Source organism: Solanum tuberosum, unplaced genomic scaffold (genome assembly GCF_000226075.1).
Source record: "Solanum tuberosum cultivar DM 1-3 516 R44 unplaced genomic scaffold, SolTub_3.0 scf00695, whole genome shotgun sequence".
Taxonomy (NCBI): Eukaryota; Viridiplantae; Streptophyta; class Magnoliopsida; order Solanales; family Solanaceae; genus Solanum; species Solanum tuberosum.
The window spans coordinates 40,696-52,897 of NW_006239634.1; the positions used below are offsets into that span (position 1 = coordinate 40,696).

Consider the following 12,202-nt stretch of genomic DNA (forward strand, 5'->3'; position numbering starts at 1 on the left):
ATAGTGTGATGTAAAATTATTATTATGAAATAAACAGTTGGTTTCTATACCTCTCTTCTTATAATTCCATAATAGTCTTAAAGTGGAGGTTGCGATCTTCAGCCTTAAGGAGGAACAGTGAGAAAGTAGCCGTAAACTGAGGTTGATAGGCGAAAAACTGTTCATAGCCTGAAGGGAGAACTTCTGAGGAAGTGATAAGGACTGTTCATCGAAGAAAGAGAAGGAAGGTATATACGCAAACTTTTGTTTCATTATTAATTTTACAAATACTCTATATACATACTGTACTTAGGCATAAGAAAAAATACTTAGTACCTACAGGGAATTAAGATTTTATGATGATAATCATGCTATTTGCATATCATGTCATGCTTTTGCATATTTATACTTGCTTATAGATCTTAAAATGAGATTTATTCAAAAACCTCTTCACAGACTAAGAGATAGAACATGGAGGGCTAGAAAAGCCTTGCTCCATATGGATAGAGCAATCAGAGAAATGGAACTAATACGTATATACGCTAGTTATCCCTATGAAACTCTTAAGTTTTCATTAGATGAACTAAAAGTATATAGAAAACAAGAGTATTTTGAATACAAAAATGCTATGCTATTTTTAAAACACTATACAGTATTTACTGCATAAAAATTCCACAACCCTGTTAAGAAACAGCCGATATATATATATACACTTTTATCTTTTAATTTAATTAAGAGAACAAAGATCATAACATCTTGATTAGAAGAAATAATGATGATAGCACAATTTTATGTCCTTATTACGTTTTATAATTGCCAGAATCAAACAAATCTGATGGTTATCTTATTTGGATGTTGGTTGTCATCAAATACTCATCAGATCGAGACATTTTGATAATAACTAATAAGTAAATCATTTATGATTTATGTTAATTAATCCAGTACTGTCGAGTCACGACATTAATTACATAGTAAAATACTATGTTGATATTAAGGAGTAATTCTTACATATGTAGCCTTCAAAAAGAACTCAACATATTTTCATATAGTTACATGGCTTACATGAAGCATGGCAAATAAAGTAAGGAAACGTACCCATATGAATCAGAGGCGGACCCACCTGAGGAGCCACGTGCATCCGTTAACTTCGGAAAAAATCATATGTATATATATATATCTATCTTGAGAAATTGACATAAATTAGGTTATAATTAACGGTGCACCCATAAGAAGCATAGGAGTGTCATTGTGCTATTGGTAAAAGCTTGAGGAACCACTCGCGAGACCAGTCTAGCTTGAGCGCTATTGTGATCGATGCAGTGGTAAGATTGGTTTATATATCCTTAATCAGAGATCACAAGCTCGAGCCCTATTTATGAAGAAAAATCTTGTTAGGAGCGTCACCCTAAATGAGTCCGATTTTGTTCCGAGATGATGAAAACCAAATAAATAAATTAAGGAAACGTGGCTCAAGATTACAAGTTAGGTAATACGTACAAAAATAAATAGTAGGTTAGACATGATTAAGGAAAAATTAAAGAAGACAGAATAATAGTCACTGGTAGGTAATGTACTGATAGATAATAGTAGAAAATTTAAAGGAAAAAAAGAAAGAAAGAGTTCTCAAGAAATTAAATAATATATATGGATAATGAAAGCAGTATTTGAGAAAAGTAAAGTTAGCAATAATATCATGACTTTTTCATGCCCCTTTGTAATCAAATCATCAATGCCAACTTTTCTAGCTCATCAAAAAATAAACCAAAGGAATAAAGAGTGAAAATTGTTGTGTATACTGTATACATATATTTTAGATACTCAGTTCGTTTCATATTATGCGTCTCTTGTTGACCTGACATATGCGTAATTTTTTTATTAGAAGTATATTATGCTAAGTTGATATTATTAGTGATTTTAAAACCTTAAATTTGATCATTACTATTTTATATAGTTATTAAAATTTTAAAATATAATAAAAAAATAATTTAATAGAATCTTCTTAATTTGATAAAATAAATAAAATAAAATATTTATTTTTGATACACAAATCAAATAAAATGAAACTGAGGCATAAGGTTTTATTAGTTTGTTATGGAGCATCTAATTTATATAAATCGCAGCGATTTGTATAAATCGGGCGTCTGTGTCTATGAAAATTGTGTTTGTATATGTATATGTTCTTTGTGTTAGGCTAGAGTAGCGAGCGAGATTGGGAGAAAGAGGAGAGAGGCGAGAGAGATGGCAGAGACTGGAGAGAGGTGAATTGTATATGTATATCGGTTAGATAATTGTATATATGTAAGTTGTAACTACTATGTATATGTATCAATGATTGTGTTTGTATATTTGCTTGAAATTTGAATTTGTATACAATTAAATCGAGTTAATATACAATTGAATTGAGTTAAAACATTTGTATATCAAATTTCTCTCTTACTTTATACAATCACAAATTGTACATTGTATTTGTATCATTTGTGTTTGTATAAAGTGAGAGAGAAAGACAAAAGAGAACTGAGCAGCGAAAGATTTGTATTAGTATAATTATAAGTGTATAGGATGGAGATACATATATTTGTATTTGTATACACAATCTTTCTCGCTTTATATAAACACAAATACAATTTATACATTTATGTTTTTATAAAAGTGAGAGAGGTGAGTGAGATAGTTGAGAGTGGCGAGCGAGATTCAGGGGAGAGAGACGAGAATGCCAATGTATTTACTACGAATTAGAATTAAATGAAACTGTAGCTATAACATTTATTTTGAATTAATAGTTTGTTATACTCCGATACACAATTTTCCTATATATATCCACCCCACCCACCACTGATCTGAAGGTAAACAAAATGTTACTATAATTGATTTCTTTGATTGTTGGGTCATCAGGCAACTATAACATGTCAAATCAAACAATTGTTTTCTTTTTAATTCTGGTTTCTGACACATCTAATCTCTGTTCTTTCCATTTGCCAGTAATCAGAGGACCACAATATCATTTGCTTCTTTTAAATAAATAAATAAAATAATATGATAAATAAAGGAAGTTTTTTTTTAAAATGTATATACAATTTATGATAATAATAAATATCTTGTCTTGTAAATAAATAACACTTAGCGAGTGAAATTTTTGAGAACAAAAACAAGTAGAAGAAATATACAATCAAAACATTCATGATTGAAAAATATATTCAAGATTGAGAATTTAAAATGTTGATCAACACTAAAGTCGTTGTTCAACACTAAAGTCGTTGTTCACCTACTATAAAAGCATAAAATTTGTATCAATATTTCATTCTAGCGGCAATTTTAATATTAAATAAGAAAGACAATTTAGATTTGAATTTACCTTTTATTTTCTACCAATGGGTAGGTGTGCTAATTGCAATTAGCACATTTTTTTCATTAATGAACAAAAATCTTACACAATCAACAAAAAAAATCAAATTTGGCCCACCATATTTATTTCAGAATTTTGAAAAAAATATACGGATAGAGTAAAAAGTAATCGGCTCGAGCCTCATGAACAAGCGTGCCGCCGGCTCCGTAAGATTTAAGATGTATCTTGTTTTTTTTTTATTAGAAAGTAGATGAAAAAAATGCAAAAGAAGAAAACAAGTTCATTTAATTTTGAAATATTTTGACATAATTAGCACAACTCTACCAATAATAAAATATTATTTAAAACTTTAAGAAATTTAAATATTCACATGCACTTAAATCTTTGATTCGAATCTTTTTTAGTCAAATTTTATTTTTAATCATTAATTTTACATTTTGACACTTCTCGAAATTATATTTCTTCCACACTTAAAAGATGTTACACTTCATTCGATTAGCTATAGTATTTTTAAATTTATAATTTTAGCTAAAATTTGATTGCATTTTTTTAAATCAAAATAAATGTTAAATCTATAACAACTAAAATTATATATGTTAAATTTTAACCAGATCAAATAGTGTAACAAATAAAATAAGATTAAGGAAGATCATAAAGTTTTGTAACAAATGTGGTGTTGATGCGAAACTCATAAAATTAAGGAACAAAATAGATAAATAAAAGAAGTTTTGCAATATAAATCATAATTTAAGCGGAAGTAATTATTCTTTTCGTCCTAATTAATCAAATTTTAGAAGTTACACACATTTTTTTTATTGTAAAAAGGAGAAAGGACAAATATACCTATGAACTATCGCAAATGGTATGTAGATACCTTCGTCATACTTTTGGGACACTAGTGCCCTTGCCATAAAAAAACTAGAGCATATATGCCCTTTACTCTAACGAAAGACTAAATAGGGACACGGATGAGATTGCGTGTCACGTGTCCCTATTTAGTCTTCCGTTAGAGTGAATGATATATATGCTCTAGTTTTTGAATGGCAGAGACAACAATGTATCTGCATACCATTTACGATAATTGGATATATTTATCCTTTTTCCCGTAAAAAATATGACACGAAAATTTGCAGTAGGACGTGGGAGAAATGCAAAGTATTTTTTCTCTTGTAACTATTTACTGCTCTCCACTACTAGTTTTGGTGACCCTTTGTCTGTTTATAAAATCCTACCTGTTTTCTCGATAAACGAAATCTTGTTTATTGTGGGTTCTCCTCTTTTCTTCTTCTGCTTCACCTAATTTTGTTGCTTCACTGAGTTATATTTATGGTGTTTTTGATCTGAGACACTGTTGTCAAAAGGGGGAAAAACAAGTTTAAAGAAGATGGCGGAGAAGCCTGAAGTTCTGGATGCTGTCTTGAAGGAGACTGTTGATTTGGTAAGGCTTTGCAAGAATGGATTTTTCGTGCTATTTTTGTTTCTTGACAGTTTTTTCATGGTTGGGTGTGGTTATTTTTGCAGGAAAATATACCGATTGAGGAGGTTTTTGAGAATCTGAGATGTACCAGAGAGGGACTTACTACTACTGCTGCTCAAGAAAGGTTGTCCATTTTTGGGTACAATAAGCTCGAGGAGAAGAAGGTGTTTTTACTTATCTTTTGCTAAATTTTACTGTAAATCTGCTACCACCCTTTCCGTTTCTTGAGTTATTTCTCCTGAATTTCTCTTCCTTGTTTCACTGGCAGCTAATGGGGTTTTTTACTTTCTTTTTCTTTTTGTTAAGTTTGTCCTTCAGTTTGAGTTAGTTTCATTAAGTCTGAAAATAGAAGTGTGTTTATGTCAATTTGTTCATTGATAGCTTTAGTTCCTTAAATATAAATAAAAGGTTTTTGATTTACGGACTATAATAAAGGCTTACCCTGTGGACGAAGTGCTCCTACCTGGGGAATCTTAGTAGCTCACTTGATTGGCTACTTGAACTTTCATGATTCCGCACCTTGTAATATCCCCTCCCCCATTTCTGCTTCCCTTATCCCCAATTTTCGAAAAAAAAGAGAAGAAAAATAAGTGTTCCTACCTAGTATGGGGTAGTGGGAGAGTGGGGCAGCATAGAAGCTGTTTCCTGGTTCCATGCCTTGAAATCGTCCTACAGGGCACAAAAGGGGTGACTCTATCAAAGCTGAACTGTGCCTGATGTTGAAGGTACGAGTAATTCTTTGGTGGTGTATTACAGGAGAGCAAATTCTTGAAATTTTTGGGATTTATGTGGAACCCTCTCTCATGGGTTATGGAGGCTGCTGCTATCATGGCAATTGCTCTTGCAAATGGAGGAGTAAGAATCACATTCTGAATTACCATTCTATTTGATTCTTTTGCTGGTTTCTGTAAACTCAGTGCAAGAATATGTGGACTCTTCTAGGGAAAGCCACCGGACTGGCAGGATTTTGTGGGTATCATCACATTGCTCATAATCAACTCAACAATCAGTTTTATCGAGGAGAACAATGCTGGCAATGCAGCAGCTGCACTAATGGCTCGACTTGCTCCAAAAGCCAAGGTAGTAGACCTTATCTTCTCCTGTTGCCATTTGACTGCAAATAGACCTTGTTGTCTCACAAACAGAAATCCATGATTATATCTTGTTAGTGTTTTGTACTGAATTGTTTGAATGTTTGCACTTGTCTTTATGGAGGTTCTTCGAGATGGAAAATGGGACGAGGAAGATGCTGCTGTTCTTGTGCCTGGGGACATAATCAGTATTAAACTGGGAGATATCATTCCAGCTGATGCTCGTCTTCTAGAGGGTGATCCACTCAAAATTGATCAGGTGATTAAATTTTATGATTACATGGAGTATCTGCATTCAATCTACCATTTTTCTGACAATGCCACTATACTTGTCTCTCAACTTACAGTCTGCTTTGACCGGTGAATCTCTTCCTGTAACAAAAGGTCCTGGAGATGGTGTTTACTCTGGCTCCACGTGTAAGCAGGGAGAGATAGAAGCTGTTGTGATTGCTACAGGGGTTCATACCTTTTTTGGGAAGGCAGCTCACCTTGTTGACAGTACAAACCAAGTGGGACACTTTCAGAAGGCAAGTAGACTCTTTACTCTGCTATTTGATGCAATGATCTGGATTAATGTATCTGACTTTTATGAAATCTTACATTACAAATTTATGTATGGCTATCGTCAGGTTTTGACTGCTATAGGGAACTTCTGCATCTGTTCAATTGCAGTAGGGATGATAATAGAGATTATTGTGATGTACCCTATCCAACATCGCAAATACCGTCCTGGGATAGACAATCTTCTGGTGCTTCTCATTGGTGGGATTCCAATTGCTATGCCAACTGTTCTCTCGGTCACGATGGCAATCGGTTCTCATCGTCTTGCTCAACAGGTTTGTTAATATTCACCAGCTCGAGTTTTTGAGCTACTGTTCTGAGGCCCTTCTGCTATGAATGCTTATTTGATCATTTTTTAACTATACAGGGGGCCATTACGAAAAGAATGACAGCTATAGAGGAGATGGCTGGCATGGATGTTTTGTGCAGCGACAAGACGGGAACCCTAACATTGAACAAGCTGACTGTTGATAAAGCCCTTATTGAGGTGAGAATAAAAGAGTTCAATTCAATGCGTGATTACTCGTATTGTACACTTGTTCCACTAGTAGAACTGTGGTTCTCTTTTTTTGTTTGTTCTTGTTAATTGTTCAGGTATTTGCCAAAGGAATTGATGCAGACACTGTAGTTCTAATGGCAGCTCGAGCCTCTCGAATTGAGAACCAGGATGCGATTGATACTGCTATTGTTGGGATGTTGGCTGATCCACAGGAGGTAACTTTACTGCTGTCTGACCTTATGATTAATGTGTGCACTCCAGCTGGGAAATTTCTCTAAGCGTTGCCATTAATATAGGCACGTGCTGGCATTCGTGAAATACACTTCCTTCCTTTCAATCCAACTGATAAACGAACAGCACTTACTTATCTTGATGGTGAGGGAAAAATGCATAGGGTCAGCAAAGGTGCACCGGAGCAGGTACTTTAGTTATCACACAGTGCTGCCCTCCTTTGCTGTTTTTACCTTTGTTTACATTTTCTAATCCACAGCTGCAATATTTATTCAGATTCTTAATCTTGCACACAACAAGTCAGACATAGAGCGTAGAGTTCATACAGTGATTGATAAGTTTGCTGAGCGGGGCTTGCGGTCGCTTGGTGTGGCATATCAGGTATTTTTATTTTCTTTTATCATTGCCAGATATATATAAGTTGAATGGACCAAATCCACAGTTTTGGGTTATAATGGAATGCCTGCAGTAGAGGAGACTAGTGATCAATTCTCTTTGCGCCCACAACCTATGCTTTTTGCAAACAAAAGGTTTTATCTGTTTGATTATGCATGCCTTCTAATTTTCAATGCAGGAAGTTCCGGAGGGAAGAAAGGAGAGCGCTGGGGGGCCATGGCAGTTCATTGCTCTCCTCCCTTTGTTTGATCCACCTAGGCACGACAGTGCTGAGACTATAAGGAGGGCTTTAAACCTTGGAGTAAATGTCAAAATGATCACAGGTATCATGTGGTTTCTCATACTATTAGACAGTTCCATTCAATGTGTTGAGATGTTTTCAGCAAATTGTATGCATATTGTGTTGGCAACTCATTTGACGGCTATGATTCTTACTGCCCTTCCCCTGGGTCTAGAGAGAGTGTTAGAGAAAATAGTGTATTGGGTGAGACGAAAATTCTGAAAGATGGTAATGAACTCTTCTGTGAATCCTTGGTCATGATTGGCAAAGTTGGATCTATGGATACTACTCTTGATTCTGCCTTGGGAGTTAAATGCTGTCCTTTTTCTTTTCTTTTTATATTATCCTATTTTGGGTGAGGAGGACAATGGGTAAGAGTTGGATTGATGGAGTAGGCACTACTCTGTCTGTGGCTGCTTGAAGTTGTCATGATCTACCTGTATCTTGCCATTTCATCTTAATTTGGACATCAGCCTGTATTTTCTTATATTGCTTTCCATTGTAGAAATTCTGAGATTTAAATATTTGGAAGAGGTTGTGAATCTTAGTGTATCACTTAAAAGTTTAGCGTGATTTGTACTTTTCCAGGAGATCAATTGGCAATTGGAAAAGAAACTGGGCGCCGCCTGGGAATGGGTACAAATATGTATCCTTCATCTGCTCTGTTGGGACAGACGAAGGATGAATCAATCGCTGCTTTGCCAATTGATGAACTTATAGAGAAGGCCGATGGTTTTGCTGGTGTTTTCCCTGGTATTTATTTTTTAAATGACTCTTTTGCTTATGTAGTTGTGCTTTATGTATAGAACTTTGGTTATAAAAAACAATTGGCCTTTGCTGATACCTTGTTGTGGTAATTTATATAGAGCACAAATATGAGATAGTAAAGCGCTTGCAAGCTAGGAAACATATCTGTGGTATGACTGGTGATGGAGTCAATGATGCTCCTGCTCTAAAGAAAGCTGATATTGGGATTGCTGTTGACGATGCCACTGATGCGGCTCGCAGTGCTTCTGATATTGTCCTTACTGAACCTGGTCTTAGTGTCATCATTAGTGCTGTTTTGACCAGTCGAGCAATCTTTCAAAGGATGAAAAATTACACGGTATTCTTTTTTCTTTTTGGGGTTGTTTCAGTAGTGTAAGATAAAAAAATTACTTCAAGGACTATTCCTTGAATTCTTAAATGAGTTTACTGTTCTTAACCTGTCGCTGAGCTATGATATAGATAACTCATGAATGTGTATATTTTTCATTGGCAGATATATGCTGTTTCCATCACAATCCGTATTGTGGTAAGTTATTTGCAACTGCTTCATTCTTTTATCTTGTCTATCTTATGTTTCAGGATCAAATGCATCTTGTACTTTTTTCACCTGTTTCTTTTATTCAATGTCACAGCTTGGTTTTATGCTTCTGGCTCTGATCTGGAAGTTTGACTTTCCGCCTTTCATGGTGCTTATCATTGCAATTCTTAATGATGGTTAGTCTTTTCACCAATAGAAATATATCTGATACTTGAGCATTTAAAGTCCACCATATCGACCTCTAATGGAGGATAATATTAAAAGTGTAGGATAAGTTCAAAACTGAAATATTATTAGCCTAATTTTGTTGTGGTTGAGTTTTTCAATGTGTGCAGCACCTCTCTGGTTTAATACTCATGCAAGTATCATTTTTCGTTTCTGCTCAAGTCCTTACTCAGTGTTGCTGACATCTAACCACCAAACACTGACAATATCAGGTACCATTATGACGATATCGAAGGATAGGGTCAAACCATCTCCTTTGCCTGATAGCTGGAAACTGGCTGAGATTTTTACTACTGGAGTTATTCTTGGTGGCTACTTGGCAATGATGACGGTCATTTTCTTTTGGGCGGCATACAAAACAAATTTCTTCCCGGTGAGCCCACCTGTATATCCAATACATTAAAATTTCTGTCAAGGATGGTGTGATTGAGGCCTCCCAATTGCTGACTGCTCCAAATTTAGTTGCCCTTTTAGTTTAAGAACGGACACATTTATATAAAACAGATGCCGATGATCTTTTTAGTATATGGAAATAGACAATATATCTCCAGTCTAATTTAACCAAGTGTATGAAGGATATATTAAAAGCAATCTGCAGGCGTACAACTACACATTTACTGGCCTTTTTCATCTTACAAACAATAACATAAATCTTTGGTCTCACCTGTGCTTGTGTTCTTTTTCCTTGTGATAAACAAAATCTTGTATTTGTTGTTTGTAGTATTTAGATGTTGAAGTAGGACATTAATGTTTGGCAACTCTTAGTTTAATATCTAACTTAATTCGGTGAATTTCTAGCGAGTATTTGGGGTATCAACACTTGAGAAAACAGCAACTGATGATTTTAGGAAGCTCGCATCTGCGATATACCTTCAAGTAAGCACTATCAGTCAGGCCCTGATATTCGTTACAAGATCTCGAAGTTGGTCGTTTGTGGAGCGTCCTGGGTTGTTGCTAGTGTTTGCCTTTTTCGTTGCTCAACTGGTGAGCCATCTGGTGTTTTATCATTCTCTCAAAGTTTCCCTAACTTCATGGATCATCTAATAATTGGGAACTAAATATGCACAGGTTGCCACCTTGATTGCTGTTTATGCAAATTGGAGCTTTGCTGCAATTGAAGGAATTGGCTGGGGTTGGGCTGGAGTTATCTGGCTTTACAATATTGTTACCTATATCCCACTAGATTTGATCAAGTTCCTCATCCGTTATGCTCTCAGTGGGAAGGCCTGGGATCTTGTTCTTGAGCAAAGGGTATGAATTGGGAAGAACAAAGAGATACTTAAGAATCATTCCCACTCCTATATCTATTATTATCTTATTGGTATTTGATGGTTTCTTTATTGTTTTTTTCTCATAGATTGCTTTCACCCGGAAGAAGGATTTTGGAAAAGAACTGCGCGAGCTTCAATGGGCACATGCACAGAGAACCCTTCATGGGCTCCAAGTTCCAGACCCCAAAATATTTAGCGAAACTACCAATTTCAATGAGCTTAACCAGTTGGCTGAGGAAGCGAAGAGGAGAGCTGAAATTGCTAGGTTAGTGTGTCATTTGAAATGGTCTCTTTTTGTCATCAGGAGCATAATGGATCAGTTAATTCTCATTTCCCTTGAGCGATAAATTGTAGTTGAATGTGAACCGGAACTTGCATTTGCTGGCATTACGCACATTACCATTTTAGATAATGGCATCTGCAGTTATTGCTTAATCTTAGCTAATGCTGAATGGTATTCTAAAACCTCAAAGCTGAATTTTTCAATTGTAGGCTACGTGAGTTGCATACACTGAAAGGTCATGTTGAATCAGTGGTGAAGTTGAAGGGTCTCGACATTGAGACAATTCAGCAGTCATACACCGTTTAAAGGGACCGCGTGAAGTTGTAATCAAACTGTTGGTGTTGTGATGAGAGCGAAGACATCAAAATGCTATACTGAGTTTACCCTTGAAACAACATCTTCATAGGTAGTTAGATTAGGGGAGTAATATTTTTGAAGTTGTTATTTTGCTGTTTCCTGGAGCCTTCATATCCCATAGCTCTTGTACATGTTGTAGTGACTCAGAATGGTGAACATGAAGTTACGCTAGCACTCGTTTTCTATATTCGTAAAACCTTTTTTCTCATTATATTTTGTCGTTTCACATCTACATTATGTTGTACTTTCCCCCTTCAATTTCTTCACTTCATATAATACTACTAGTACGACAATAAGCTCTTCCACACACTTCTAACTATCAATGCGTTCTGAGTAGAGCCTAGGCTTGCCTAGTGCGATTTATTACACCGTGGGTGAGTGGTTGTGGGAAAAAAACGTAGTTTTTTTTTTTTTTATAATTCCAGAATTAGGTTATTTCAATCTTTTGCCATTGGAAGAAAGTACCACTCTTTTTCATACTTTTATACGATCATTACAATATGTTTAGTAATTGTAGAAAAACCACGGAGCAGAAGATACTAACTACTGCATTAGAATCATTAAAAAAAAAAAAAAAAAGACTGAATAGCCAACTGGCGTTCATCCATCCTACCATTTAGAAAAGACAAAAAAAAAAGGGTGGTCAATTCATTTGTCATTTTTAATTCGATAGTTGAGAGATGTAATTTTCGGCGAAATCTTCTCCAACAATTTATTTAAGGGAAAAACTGAAAGGAAGTGTTATGTGTGGATAAAATAATGGAAGAAGATGATTCTTTTCATTCAAATACTGATGCAATAATCTGCCCGACTTCTGATGTTTCACAAAGCTTGTTGTCAGATCCCAACATTGCCTCGTCGCCTTTGACGAGTTCAGACGACCAACAGCAGCAGCCGCACCAG

At 35.3% G+C, this 12,202-nt stretch overlaps 2 protein-coding genes across 2 annotated transcripts in view; both read left to right on the top strand.

The window, feature by feature from the left end:
- Window positions 1-4,461: 4,461 nt before the first annotated feature.
- On the top strand, window positions 4,462-11,531 carry LOC102578873 (plasma membrane ATPase 1). The gene is made up of 21 exons (XM_006366999.2): window positions 4,462-4,760; window positions 4,844-4,963; window positions 5,556-5,654; window positions 5,742-5,879; window positions 6,015-6,149; window positions 6,238-6,417; window positions 6,520-6,726; window positions 6,819-6,938; window positions 7,046-7,165; window positions 7,247-7,369; window positions 7,458-7,562; window positions 7,756-7,900; window positions 8,446-8,610; window positions 8,724-8,962; window positions 9,119-9,151; window positions 9,258-9,339; window positions 9,601-9,761; window positions 10,187-10,372; window positions 10,457-10,639; window positions 10,746-10,924; window positions 11,152-11,531. The coding sequence occupies exons 1-21, from the start codon at window positions 4,707-4,709 to the stop codon at window positions 11,246-11,248; spliced, it is 2,871 nt and encodes a 956-aa protein (XP_006367061.1). The 5' UTR covers window positions 4,462-4,706; the 3' UTR covers window positions 11,249-11,531.
- A 527-nt stretch (window positions 11,532-12,058) lies between these two features.
- The window catches only part of LOC102584504 (auxin response factor 11-like), a 1,655-nt gene continuing 1,511 nt past the window's right edge, over window positions 12,059-12,202 (top strand). The window contains exon 1 of the mRNA XM_006367015.2: window positions 12,059-12,170. Within this exon, the coding sequence (XP_006367077.2) occupies window positions 12,059-12,170 (112 nt within the window). The remainder of the gene's footprint in view (window positions 12,171-12,202) is intronic.

Excerpts from the sequence above, each read along its gene's own strand:
- LOC102578873 (XM_006366999.2), top strand. The coding sequence starts at position 4,707 with ATGGCGGAGAAGCCTGAAGTTCTGGATGCTGTCTTGAAGGAGACTGTT. Across the intron at positions 7,370-7,457 it reads GCAAAGGTGCACCGGAGCAG|ATTCTTAATCTTGCACACAA; the intron begins GTACTTTAGTTA and ends ATATTTATTCAG. Across the intron at positions 7,563-7,755 it reads CGCTTGGTGTGGCATATCAG|GAAGTTCCGGAGGGAAGAAA; the intron begins GTATTTTTATTT and ends TTTTCAATGCAG.